At 48.6% G+C, this 13,320-nt stretch overlaps 1 protein-coding gene across 2 annotated transcripts in view; it reads right to left on the bottom strand.

Annotated features, from left to right (window-relative positions):
• Window positions 1-13,320, bottom strand: part of DYNC1I1 (dynein cytoplasmic 1 intermediate chain 1) — a 116,686-nt gene that overhangs the window by 51,406 nt on the left and 51,960 nt on the right. For both annotated transcript variants that reach the window (XM_038766714.1, XM_038766721.1), the window contains exons 12-14: window positions 12,431-12,544; window positions 8,754-8,887; window positions 1,932-2,076 (exon numbers count right to left, since the gene is read on the bottom strand). In XM_038766714.1, the coding sequence (XP_038622642.1) occupies window positions 1,932-2,076; window positions 8,754-8,887; window positions 12,431-12,544 (393 nt within the window). The remainder of the gene's footprint in view (window positions 1-1,931; window positions 2,077-8,753; window positions 8,888-12,430; window positions 12,545-13,320) is intronic.

The raw sequence follows: 13,320 nt of genomic DNA, 5'->3' as shown, positions 1-13,320 counted from the left end.
AGTCACTTCAATCAATCAATCAATCGATCGTATTTATTGAGCGCTGACTGTGTGCAGAGCACTGGACTAAGCGCTTGGGAAGTACAAGCTGGCAACATATAGAGACGGTCCCTACCCAACAGTGGGCTCACAGTCTAAAAGGGGGGAGACAGAGAACCAAACCAAACATACTAACAAAATAAAATAAATAGAATAGATATGTACAAGTAAAATAGAGTAATAAATATGTACAAACATCTATACATATATACAGGTGCTGTGGGGAAGGGAAGGAGGTAAGATGGGGGGGATGGAGAGGGGGATGAGGGGGAGAGGAGGGAAGGGGCTCAATCTGGGAAGGTCTCCTGGAGGAGGTGAGCTCTCAGTAGGGCCTTGAAGGGAGGAAGGTCATGGGTTCAAATCCCAGCTCTGCCAATTGTCAGCTGTGTGACTTTGGGCAAGTCACTTCACTTCTCTGGGCCTCAGTTCCCTCAGCTGTAAAATGGGGATTAAAACTGTGAGCCCCACGTGGGACAGCCTGATCACCTTGTATCCTCCCCAGCTCTTAGAACAGTGCTTTGCACAGAGTAAGCACTTAACAAATGCCATTATTATTAATATTATTATTAAAGATGGCAGTTTCTCTGGAGTGAAGGTGACAGAAGCCAGATTGGAGGGGGGTCAAAGACAAAACTGGGTGGGGGAGAGGAGCTGGAGACAGCTCGCTCGAGGAATTTGGAGAGGAACGGTAGGAAGGAGATGGGGTGATAGCTGGAAGGAGCCGTGGGGCAAGGATCATCTAGACTCTCCTGTAGACTGTAAGCTTGTTGTGGGCAAGGAATGTGTATACCAACTCTGTTATTCTGTATCTTCCCAAGTGATTAGTACAATGCTCTGCACGTAGTAAGCCTCGCTAAATACCACTGATTAACAAGGATACATGGACATATTTGAAAACAGTGGGGAAGGAGCCATTGGAGAGTGAGTGGACCAAGATGGTGGTAAGGGAGCGGGCAAGTGTTTTAAAATGTGAATAATAATAATAATAATGGTATAATAATGATGGCATTTATTAAGCGCTTACTATGTGCAAAGCACTGTTCTAAGCACTGGGGAGGCTACAAGGTGATCAGGCTGTCCCACGGAGGGCTCACAGTCTTAACCCCCATTTTCCAGATGAGGTAACTGAGGCCCAGAGAAGTTAAGTGACTTGCCCAAAGTCACACAGCTGCCAAGTGGCGGAGCCGGGATTTGAACCCATGACCTCTGACTCCTAAGCCCGTGCTCTTTCCACTGAGCCACGCTGCTTCCCTAATGGTATTTGTTTAAGCATAGGTGCCAAGCACTGTTCTAAGCGCTGGAGGGAGATACAAGGTAATCAAGTTATCCCACATGGGGCTCACAGTCTTAATCCCCATTTTACAGAAGAGGGAACTGAGGCAAAGAGAAGTGAAGTGACTTGCCCAAAGTCCCACAGCAGACAAGTGGCAGAGCCGGGACTAGAACCCATGACCTCTGTATATATGTATATGTGTTTGTACATATTTATTACTCTATTTATTTTACTTGTACATATCTATTCTATTTATTTTATTTTGTTAGTATGTTTGGTTTTGTTCTCTGTCTTCCCCTTTTAGACTGTGAGCCCGCTGTTGGGTAGGGACTGTCTCTATATGTTGCCAACTTGTACTTCCCAAGTGCTTAGTCCAGTGCTCTGCACACAGTAAGCGCTCAATAAATACGATTGATTGATTGATTGATTGATTCCCAAGCCCAGGCTCTTTCCACGGAGCCACGAAGGGAGTTCACAGCTAGGTCCAGTGGCCACGTGATGATAGACTGTGAGCCCGTCGTGGGCAGGGATTGTCTCTCTCAGTTGCTGAACTGTTCTTTCCGAGCGCACGGTAAGCGCTCAGTAAATACACCTGAATGAATGAATGACCGTAACTTACCTTGGGCGTCCACAGCTTGACCGTCCAGTCGAACGAGGACGTGATGAACAGGTGGGAGAAATCGACGGGGCCCACGGCCATGTGGCAGTTGATTCCCGTCACCGGTCCCTGGTGGCCTTCGAAGACCTCGCCGATGCCCGCTTTGCTGCAAGAAGCCCAGGAACAAGGTCTCAATCAATCAATCAATCAATCAATCATATTTATTGAACGCCTACTGTGTGCAGAGCACTGTACTAAGCGCTTGGGAAGTACAAGTTGGCAACATCTAGAGACAGTCCCTACCCAACAGTGGGCTCACAGTCTAAAAGGGGGAGACAGAGAACAAAACCGAACATACCAACAAAATAAAATAAATAGAATAGATATGTACAAGCAAAATAAATAAATAAATAAATCGAGTAATAAATATGTACAAACATATATACATATATACAGGTGCCGTGGGGAAGGGAAGGAGGCAAGATGGGGGGATGGAGAGGGGGACGAGGGGGAGAGGAAGGAGGGGGCTCAGTCTGGGAAGGCCTCCTGGAGGAGGTGAGCTCTCAGTAGGGCCTTAAGTAGGGTCTTAAGTAGGGACGAGTAGGGTCTCGGCCAGTGCCCCCGAGCTCCCCACCAGGCTGACACCCTTGGGGTCCCGCCCCGCAAAGCACAAACAACACCTACACCGACACGTAATAATAAGAATAATTGTGGCATTTGTTCATTCATTCAATCGTATCGATTGAGCGCTTCCTGTGGGCAGAGCACTGGACTGAGCGCTTGGGAAGGACAAGTCGGCACCATCTAGAGACGGTCCCTCCCCAACAACGGGCTCACAGTCTAGATGGGGGAGACGGACAACAAAACAGAACGTGGAGACGGGTGTCAAAATCGTCAGAATAAATAGAATTATAGCTATATTCATTCATTCATTCAATCGTATTTATTGAGCGCTTGCTGTGTGCAGAGCACTGGACTAAGCGCTTGGGAAGTCCAAGTTGGCAACATATAGAGACGGTCCCTACCCAACAGCGGGCTCACAGTCTAGAAGGGGGAGACGGAGAACAAAACCAAACATATTAACAGAATAAACTAAATAGAATAAATATGTACAAGTAAAATAAATAGATAGAGTAATAAATATGTACAAACATATATACATATTCATTCATTCATTCAATCGTATTTATTGAGCGTTTACTGTGTGCAGAGCACTGGAGTAAGAGCACTGTACTAAGCACTTGGGAAGTACAAGTTGGCAACATATAGAGACGGTCCCTACCCCACAGTGGGCTCACAGTCTAGAAGGGGGAGACAGAGAACAAAACCAAACATATTAACAGAATAAACTAAATAGAATAAATATGTACAAGTAAAATAAATAAATAAATAGAGTAATAAATATGTACAAACACATATACATATTCATTCATTCATTCAATCATATTTATTGAGCGTTTACTGTGTGCAGAGCACTGGACTAAGAGCTTGGGAAGTCCAAGTTGGCACATACAGAGACGGTCCCTACCCAACAGCGGGCTCACAGTCTAGAAGGGGGAGACGGAGAACAAAACATATTAACAGAATAAACTAGATAGAATAAATATGTACAAGTAAAATAAATATAGAGTAGAAAAATAGAGTAGAAAAGAAAAGCTATATGCACATCATGAACAAAATAAATCGAATAGCAGATATGTCCAAGTAAAATAAATAGAGTAATAAATCTGTATAAATAGACACAAGTGCTGTAGGGAGGGGAAAGAGGTAGGGCGGGGGGATAGGAAGGAGGAGAGGAAAAAGGGGGCTCAGTGTGGGAAGGCCTCCTGGAGGAGGTGAGCTCTCAGTAGGGCTTTGAAGGGAAGGAAGAGAGCTAGCTCGGCAGATGTGTGGAGGGAGGGTATTCCAGGCCAGGGGAAGGACGAGCGCTTACTATGTGCCAGGCACTGTACTAAGCGCTGGGGTGGATACACGCAAATCGGGTGGGAATCAATCCCCGTCCCACGTGGGGCTCACAGTCTTCATCCCCATTTTACAGAGGAGGGAACTGTGGCCCGGAAAAGTGAAGTGACTTGCCCAAGGTCACCCAGCAGACTAGTGGCGGAGGCTGGATTAGAACCCAGGCCCTTCTGACTCTCAGGCCCGTACTCTGTCCACTAGGCCAAGCTGCTTCTCCCGCAGAGTCAGCGCTAACAGCAAACGGTCGCTTGACACGACAAATTCATTCATTCAATCGTATTTATGGTGCGCTTACTGTGTGCAGAGCACTGTACTAAACGCTTGGGAAGTACAAGTCGGTGACCTCCAGAGAGAGATCCCATCCCTGATCCCGACTACCTTAGCATCATTCAATTCTTGTCAGAAATGGGTCGCTTTTTTTCTACTGGTTTTTGTTAAGCGCTTACTAGGTAGCTTAACAAATACCACGGTAATAGTAAGCAGGCAAGTGACGGAGCTAGATTAGAACCCACGTCCTTCTGATTCCCAGGCCCACGTTCTATTCGCTACCCGCTCGATAAATACGATTGACTTACTATAATGTCCTCTCCCAAGTGCTTAGTGCAGTGCTCTGCACATCATCATCATCAATCGTATTTATTGAGCGCTTACTATGTGCACAGCACTGTACTAAGCGCTTGGGAAGTACAAATTGGCAACATATAGAGACGGTCCCCACCCAACAGTGGGCTCACAGTCTAAAAGGGGGGAGACAGAGAACAAAACAAAACATATTAACAGAATAAAATAAATAGAATAAATATGTACAAGTAAAATAAATAAATAAATAGAGTAATAAATCTGCACAAACATATATCATCATCAATCATATTTATTGAGCGCTTACTGTGTGCACAGCACTGTACTAAGCGCTTGGGAAGTACAAATTGGCAACATATAGAGACAGTCCCTACCCAACAGTGGGCTCACAGTCTAAAAGGGGGAGACAGAGAACAAAACCAAACATACTAACAAAATAAAATAAATAGAATAAATATATATACATATATACAGGTGCTGTGGGGAAGGGAAGGAGGTAAGGCTGGGGGGTGGAGAGGGGGAGGAGGGGGAGAGGAAGGAGGGAGCTCAGTCTGGGAAGGCCTCCTGGAGGAGGTGAGCTCTCAGTAATAATAATAATAATAATGGCATTTATTAAGCGCTTACTATGTGCAAAGCAATGTTCTAAGCGCTGGGGAGGTTACAAGGTGATTAGGTTGTCCCACGGGGGGCTTACAGTCTTAATCCCCATTTTCCAGATGAGGTAACTGAGGCCCAGAGAAGTGAAGTGACTTGCCCAAAGTCACACAGCTGACAACTGGTGGAGCTGGGATTTGAACCCCTGGCCTCTGGCTCTAAAGCCCATGCTCTTTCCACTGAGCCACAGCAGGAGCTTGCACGTAGTAAGCGCTTAACAAATACCGTAATTATTATTTTTTTATTATCCGTGGGGCACTGGCAGGCCCAGCCCTGGCACCGGGGCCCACAGGGGCCACCGAGGCTTCGGGGCGGCCAAGGGACGTGGCCAAGGTGGGCCCGGATCACAGGAGCCGGGGGGGCTTGAGTCTCCGCCCTGCCCATCCAGGCCACCCTGGCCCGTACCGGGAGGCCCGCCATCGATCCACGGAGTGTCAAGCAAGCGATAATCGATCAATCAATTGTATTGATTGAGCGCCTAATGTGTAACGTGGAAATGCCTAATGCCAAACTTCTCACTGTCCCTCGATCCCATCTATCTCAACGCTGACCTTTTAGACTGTGAGCCCACTGTTGGGTAGGGACTGTCTCTAAATGTTGCCAACTTGTACTTCCCAAGCGCTTAGTACAGTGCTCTGCACACAGTAAGCGCTCAATAAATACGATTGATTGATTGACCTCTCGCCCCTGTCCTGCCTCTGGCCTGGAATGCCCTCCCTCCTCACATAATAATAATAATGATGGCACTTATCAAGCGCTTACTACGTGCAAAGCACTGTTCTAAGCGCTGGGGAGGTTACAAGGTGATCAGGTTGTCCCATGGGGGGCTCATAGTCTTCACCCCCATTCTCCAGATGAGGTCACTGAGGCCCAGAGAAGTTAAGACTTGCCCAAAGTCACACAGCTGACAAAGAAGCAGCGTGGCTCGGTGGAAAGAGCACGGGCTTTGGAATCCCCCTTCTAGACTGTGAGCCCACTGTTGGGTAGGGACCGTCTCTATATGTTGCCAACTTGTACTTCCCAAGCGCTTAGTACAGTGCTCTGCACACAGTAAGCGCTCAATAAATACGATTGATTGATCGATTGATTGACCTCTCGCCCCTGTCCTGCCTCTGGCCTGGAATGCCCTCCCTCCTCACATAATAATAATAATGATGGCATTTATTAAGCGCTTACTACGTGCAGAGCACTGTTCTAAGCGCTGGGGAGGTTACAAGGTGATCAGGTTGTCCCACGGGGGGCTCACAGTCTTCATCCCCATTTTCCAGATGAGGTCACTGAGGCCCAGAGAAGTTAAAACTTGCCCAAAGTCACACAGCTGACAAAGAAGCAGCGTGGCTCGGTGGAAAGAGCACGGGCTTTGGAATCCCCCTTCTAGACTGTAAGCCCACTGTTGGGTAGGGACCGTCTCTATATGTTGCCAACTTGTACTTCCCAAGCGCTTAGTACAGTGCTCTGCACACAGTAAGCGCTCAATAAATACGATTGATTGATTGATTGATTGACCTCTCGCCCCTGTCCTTCCTCTGGCCTGGAATGCCCTCCCTCCTCCCATAAGAATAATAATGATGGCATTTATTAAGCGCTTACTACGTGCAGAGCACTGTTCTAAGCGCTGGGGAGGTGACAAGGTGATCAGGTTGTCCCACGGGGGGCTCACAGTCTTCATCCCCATTTTCCAGATGAGGTCACTGAGGCCCAGAGAAGTTAAATGATTTGCCCAAAGTCACACAGCTGACAAAGAAGCAGCGTGGCTCAGTGGACAACCTCTTCACCCTGTTAACTCCCCAGCGCTTAGAACAGTGCTTTGCACATAGTAAGCGCTTAATAAATGCTATCATTATTATTATTATTAAATGGAAATGCACACTCAGCGCCTGCCAGACCGGACGCCTTACTGAGTGCCTGCTGAAGAGCGACACTGTACTGAGTGCCTGCCGGGGCACGGCACTACACTGAGCGCCTGTCAGGGCATGGTGCTGTACTGATCGTCTCAGGGGGAACACCAGAACCAAGAGAGGCTCCTTCTAGACTGTAAGCCCACTGTTGGGTAGGGACCGACTCTATATGTTGCCAACTTGGACTTCCCAAGCGCTTAGTCCAGTGCTCTGTACACAGTGAGCGCTCAATAAATACGATTGATTGATTGATTGATTGATTGGGAGCTCTCAGTTTAACAGGGGAGATGGACAGGCAGAAACGGCTTCCTCCCTGGGGGAGAAGCCCCCTTCTCCGAAATACCCCTCCTCTCCAAATTTGGAGCCCCTCGTCTCCAGCTTTTCTCGTGGGATGGGATGGGATCATCATCATCAATCGTATTTATTGAGCGCTTACTATGTGCAGAGCACTGTACTAAGCGCTTGGGAAGTACAAATTGGCAACATATAACATGGATGGCCACGGCTCAGTGGAAAGAGCCCGGGCTTTGGAGTCAGAGGTCGTAGGTTCGAATCCCGGCCCCGTCACTTGTCGGCTGGGTGGCTTTGGGCAAGTCACTTCGCTTCTCTGGGCCTCAGTGACCTCATCTGGCAAATGGGGATGAAGACTGTGAGCCCCCCATGGGACAACCTGATCACCTTGTATTCTCCCCAGTGCTTAGAACAGTGCTCTGCACGTAGTAAGTGCTTAATAAATGCCATCATCATCTCGTGGACATCGGGGGATGGCCAGCTGGGGGACCGATCGATTGAGCTCCCGGAGGGCAGGGGACGTGTCGGCCAACTCTGTTGTATGGGGCTCTCCCAAGCGCTCAGTACAGTGCTCTGCTCACAGTCAGCACTCAATAAATCAATCAATCAATCGTATTTATTGAGCACTTACTGTGTGCAGAGCACTGTACTAAGCGCTTGGGAAGTCCAAGTTGGCAACATCTAGAGACGGTCCCTACCCAACAGTGGGCTCACAGTCTAGAAGGGGGAGACAGACGACAGAACAAAACATATTAACAAAACAAAATTAATAGAATAAATACGTACAAGTGAAATAAATAAGTAAATAGAGTAATAAATCCGTACAAATATATATACGTATATCCAGGTGCTGTGGGGAAGGGAAGGAGGTAAGGTGGGGGGATGGAGATGGGGAGGAGGGGGCTCAGTCTGGGAAGGCCTCCTGGAGGAGGTGAGCTCTCAGTAGGGCCTCGAATCAATCAATCAATCGTATTTATTGAGCGCTTACTGCGTGCACAGCACTGTACTAAGCGCTTGGGAAGTCCAAGTTGGCAACACATAGAGATGGTCCCTACCCAACAGTGGGCTCACAGTCTAGAAGGGGGAGACGGACAACAAAACCAAACATACTAACAAAATAAAATAAATAGAATAGATATGGACAAGTAAAATAAATAGAGTAATAAATCCGTACAAACATCTATACATATATCCAGGTGCTGTGAGGAAGGGAAGGAGGTATGGCGGTGGGGGGATGGAGAGGGGGGGAAGGCCTCCTGGAGGAGGTGAGCTCTCAGTAGGGCCTTGAATCAATCGATCAATTGTATTTATTGAGCGCCCACTGTGTGCTGAGCACTGTACTAAGCACTTCCCAAGCGCTCAGTACAGTGCTCTGTTCACAGCAAGCGCTCAATGAATACAACCCTGATCGACCCAAAGTAACCGGGGCGGGGGGGAGAGGCGGAAGGCGGCGGTGACTCACCTGCCGTGGCGACAGGCGGTGTAGACGGTCCCCTCCTCGCTGCCCACCACGAAGTTGTTGACGTCGCCGGCGGGGAAGGCTAAGCCCGTCACGGCCACCGGCTTGGACTTGTTGTAGACCAGCTCCATGCTCTCCTGCCGACAGACCCGCCGCGATGGTCAAGGTGGCCGAGGGCTGGGGGAAGCGGGGAGGCCCGGCCCGCTACGCCCGGGGGTCAGAATCAGGACATCTGACATCTTTCAGACTGTGAACCCACTGTTGGGTAGGGACCGTCTCTCTATGTTGCCAACTTGGACTTCCCAAGCGCTTAGTACAGTGCTCTGCACACAGGAAGCGCTCAATAAATGTGATTGATTGATCGACCGATTGATCTGGGGGCTGGTTACAGTCCAGCCGGCGAGGGGTCATCGTCAGGCCGGGCAGAGGGGACGGCCCAGTCAGCCCTGGAGGGATCAGAGAAGCAGCAAGGCCTAGTAAATGGGAATCATCAGACGGTCGTGAGTTCTAATCCAGCCTCTGCCACTTATCTGCTTTGTGAACTTGGGTAAGCTCCTTCACTTCTCTGGGCCTCAGTTCCCTCATCTGGAAAATGGGGTTGAAGACTGTGAGCCCCACGTGGGACAACCTCATCACCTTGTATCTACCCCAGCGCTTAGAACAGTGGTTCCCACAGCACCTGTATATATGTTTGTACGTATTTATTACTCTATTTATTTTACTTGTACGTATCTATTCTATTTATTTTATTTTGTTAGTATATTTTGTTTTGTTGTCTGTCTCCCCCTTCTAGACTGTGAGCCCGCTGTTGGGTAGGGACCGTCTCTATATGTTGCCAACTTGTACTTCCCAAGCGCTTAGTACAGTGCTCCGCACACAGTAAGCGCTCAATAAATATGATTGATTGATTGATAGTACCAACTTGCCAACTTGTACTTCCCAAGCGCTTAGTACAGTGCTCCGCACACAGTAAGTGCTCAATAAATACAACAATGAATGAATAGTAAGTGCTTAACAGATGCCATCATCATAGTGGCTCAGTGGAAAGAGCACGGGTTTGGGAGTCAGAGGTCATGGGTTCTAATCCCGGCTCCACCACTTGTCAGGTGTGTGACTTTGGGAAAGTTACTTAACTTCTCTGTGCCTCAGTTCCCTCATCTATAAAACGGGGATTAAGACTGTGAGCCTCACGTGGGACAACCTGATCACCTTGCAACCCTGCCAGCGCATAGAACAGTGCTTTGCACATAGTAAACACTTAACAAATACCAAAATTATTATTATTATCATTAACTTCTCTGGGCCTCAGTTACCTCAGTTATTATTATTATTATTATTATTATTATTATTATTATTATTATTATTATCATCATCATCTGGAAAATGGGGATGGAGACTGTGAGCCCCATGTGGTACAAGGGACTGTGTCCAGACTGATTTTCTTGTATCCACCTCAGCGTTCAGTACAGTCTCTGGCACATAGTAAGTGCCTAACAAATACCACTATTATTATTTTGTCCAGCTTAGGCGGAGACATGGTCAGGATGGGAGGGGGTCATAACCTCAGCATTCAGTACAGTCCCTGGCACATAGTAAGTGCCTAACAAATACCGCTATCATTATTATTATTGTCCAGCTTAGGCGGAGACATGGTCAGGATGGGAGGGGGTCATAACTTCAGCGTTCAGTACAGTCCCTGGCACATAGTAAGTGCCTAACAAATACCACTATTATTATTATTGTCCGGCTTAGGCAGAGACATGGTCAGGATGGGAGGGGGTCAAAACCTCAGCGTTCAGTACAGTCTTTGGCACATAGTAAGGGCCTAACAAATACCACTATTATTGTTATTGTCCAGCTTAGGCGGAGACATGGTCAGGATGGGAGAAGGGTCATAATCTGGGAGGGGAGAGGTCTGGCTTGGGGTCATAGTTCAAGCGCTTAGTACAGTGCTCTGCACACAGTAAGCGCTCAGTAAATACGACTGAATGAATAGTTCAATAGTAAATACGATTGAATGAATAGGCCAGGGGTTGGGGGGAATAAAAGTAGGGCCAAGAAGGGTCACAGTCAGACAGAGCGGGGTTACAGTTTAGCTGGGGATGGGGGGGTCATAGTCAAGTGGTGGGGTCATAGTTCAAGCGCTTAGTACAGTGCTCTGCACACAGTAAGCGCTCAATAAATACGATTGAATGAATAGTTAGGCCAGGGGTCGGGGGGAATGAAAGTAGGGCCAAGAAGGGTCAGTCAGACAGAGCGGGGTTACAGTTTAGCTGGGGATGGGGGGGTCATAGTCAAGTGGTGGGGTCCTACTTCAAGCGCTTAGTACAGTGCTCTGCACAGAGTAAATACGATTGATTGATTGATTGATTGAATGAATAGTTAGGCCAGGGGTCGGGGGGAATAAAAGTAGGGCCAGGAAGGGTCACAGTCAGACAGAGCGGGGTTACAGTTTAGCTGGGGATGGGGGGGGGGGAGGGCATAGTCAAGTGGTGGGGTCATAGTTCAAGTGCCTAGTACAGTGCTCTGCACACAGTAAGTGCTCAATAAATACGATTGATTGATTGATTGATTGATTGATTGAATGAATAGTTAGGCCAGGGGTCAGGGGGGAATAAAAGCAGGGCCACGAAGGGTCACAGTCAGACAGAGCGGGGTTACAGTTTAGCTGGGGATGGGGGGGTCATAGTCAAGTGGTGGGGTCATAGTTCAAGTGCTTAGTACAGTGCTCTGCACACAGTAAGTGCTCAATAAATACGATTGATTGATTGATTGATTAATTGATTGAATGAATAGTTAGGCCAGGGGTCGGGGGGAATAAAAGTAGGGCCAGGAAGGGTCACAGTCAGACAGAGCGGGGTTACAGTTTAGCTGGGGATGGGGGGGTCATAGTCAAGTGGTGGGGTCATAGTTCAAGTGCTTAGTACAGTGCTCTGCACACAGTAAGCACTTAATAAATACGATTGATTGATTGATTGATTGAATGAATAGTTAGGCCAGGGGTCAGGGGGAATAAAAGTAGGGTCAGGAAGGGTCACAGTCAGACAGAGCGGGGTTACAGTTTAGCTGGGGATGGGGGGGTCATAGTCATGTGGTGGGGTCATAGTTAAAGCGCTTAGTACAGTGCTCTGCACACAGTAAGCGCTCAATAAATATGATTGATTGATTGATTGATTGATTGACTGATTCCTTGATTGAATGAATAGTTAGGCCAGGGGTCGGGGGGGATAAAAGTAGGGCCAGGAAGGGTCACAGTCAGACAGAGCGGGGTTACAGTTTAGCTGGGGATGGGGGGGTCACAGTCAAGTGGTGGGGTCATAGTTCAAGCGCTTAGTACAGTGCTCTGCACACAGTAAGCACTCAATAAATACGATTGATTGATTGATTGATTGGCTGATTGATGATTGAATGAATAGTTAGGCCAGGGGCCAGGGGGGAATAAAAGTAGGGCCAGGAAGGGTCACAGTCAGACAGAGCGGGGTTACAGGCTAGCTGGGGGGCGGGGGGTCATAGTCCCTGTCCAGGGGGGCACAGTCAGGATGGGGGAGGTCATAGAATGAGGGGGTCACGGGCTGGTCAAGGGGTTTGCTTTGCACAGTGCTTTGCACATAGTAAGTGCTTAATAAATGCCATTTAAAAAAAAAAAGGGGGATGAAGGGGAGCGACGGAAGGATGCTCACCTGTGGGAAGGACAGCATATCCAGGCTCCAGGAGCACATCTTTCCGTCCGTGGAGACGGTGATGAGGTTGTGGGCGTTCTGGGTCCCCAGGACGTTGACGCAGTAGACGGGGTGCTGGGGACGAGGAAGACAGGGGGAGGGGACCACTCCTCAGCCCCCGCGACCCCCCTCCAGGACCCTCACCCCGGGATGCCCGCCCCTTCCTCGGTCACTTCCAATTAATCGATCAATCAATCGCATTTATTGAGCGCTTACCGTGTGCAGAGCACTGTACTAAGCGCTTGGGAAGTACAAGTTGGCAACATATAGAGACGGTCCCGACCCAACAGTGGGCTCGTGGTTGCAATAACTGCCCTCGTGACCGCGCTGACCAAGTGGTTACTCGGAGCTGAGCGCCGAGATGGACAGCAGAGAATTCATTCATTCGATCGTATTTATTGAGCGCTTACTGTGTGCAGAGCACTGTACTAAGCGCTTGGGAGAGGATAATACGACAACAGACACATTCCCTGCCCACAACAAGCTGGCAGTCTTAGAGGATCAGGCCGGGCACGGTCCCTGTCCCTTAGAGGGGCTCGCAGACTGGTGGCCGGGAGACAGAGAAGCAGCGTGGCTCAGTGGAAAGAGCCCGGGCTTTGGAGTCAGAGGTCATGGGTTCAAATCCCGGCTCCGCCAATCGTCGGCTGTGTGACTTTGGGCAAGTCACTTCACTTCTCCGGGCCTCAGTTACCTCATCTGTAAAATGGGGATTAAGTCTGTGAGCCCCCCGTGGGACAGCCTGATCCCCCTGTAGCCTCCCCAGTGCTTAGAACAGTGCTTTGCACATAGTAAGCGCTTAATAAATGCCATCATTATTATCATTATTATTAGAGGCAGGGGTCATTCTCCGC

Source organism: Tachyglossus aculeatus, chromosome 2 (genome assembly GCF_015852505.1).
Source record: "Tachyglossus aculeatus isolate mTacAcu1 chromosome 2, mTacAcu1.pri, whole genome shotgun sequence".
Classification (NCBI taxonomy): Eukaryota; Metazoa; Chordata; class Mammalia; order Monotremata; family Tachyglossidae; genus Tachyglossus; species Tachyglossus aculeatus.
Note: the sequence above shows the minus strand (reverse complement) of the source record. Positions and strands in the feature narration are given on the sequence as shown.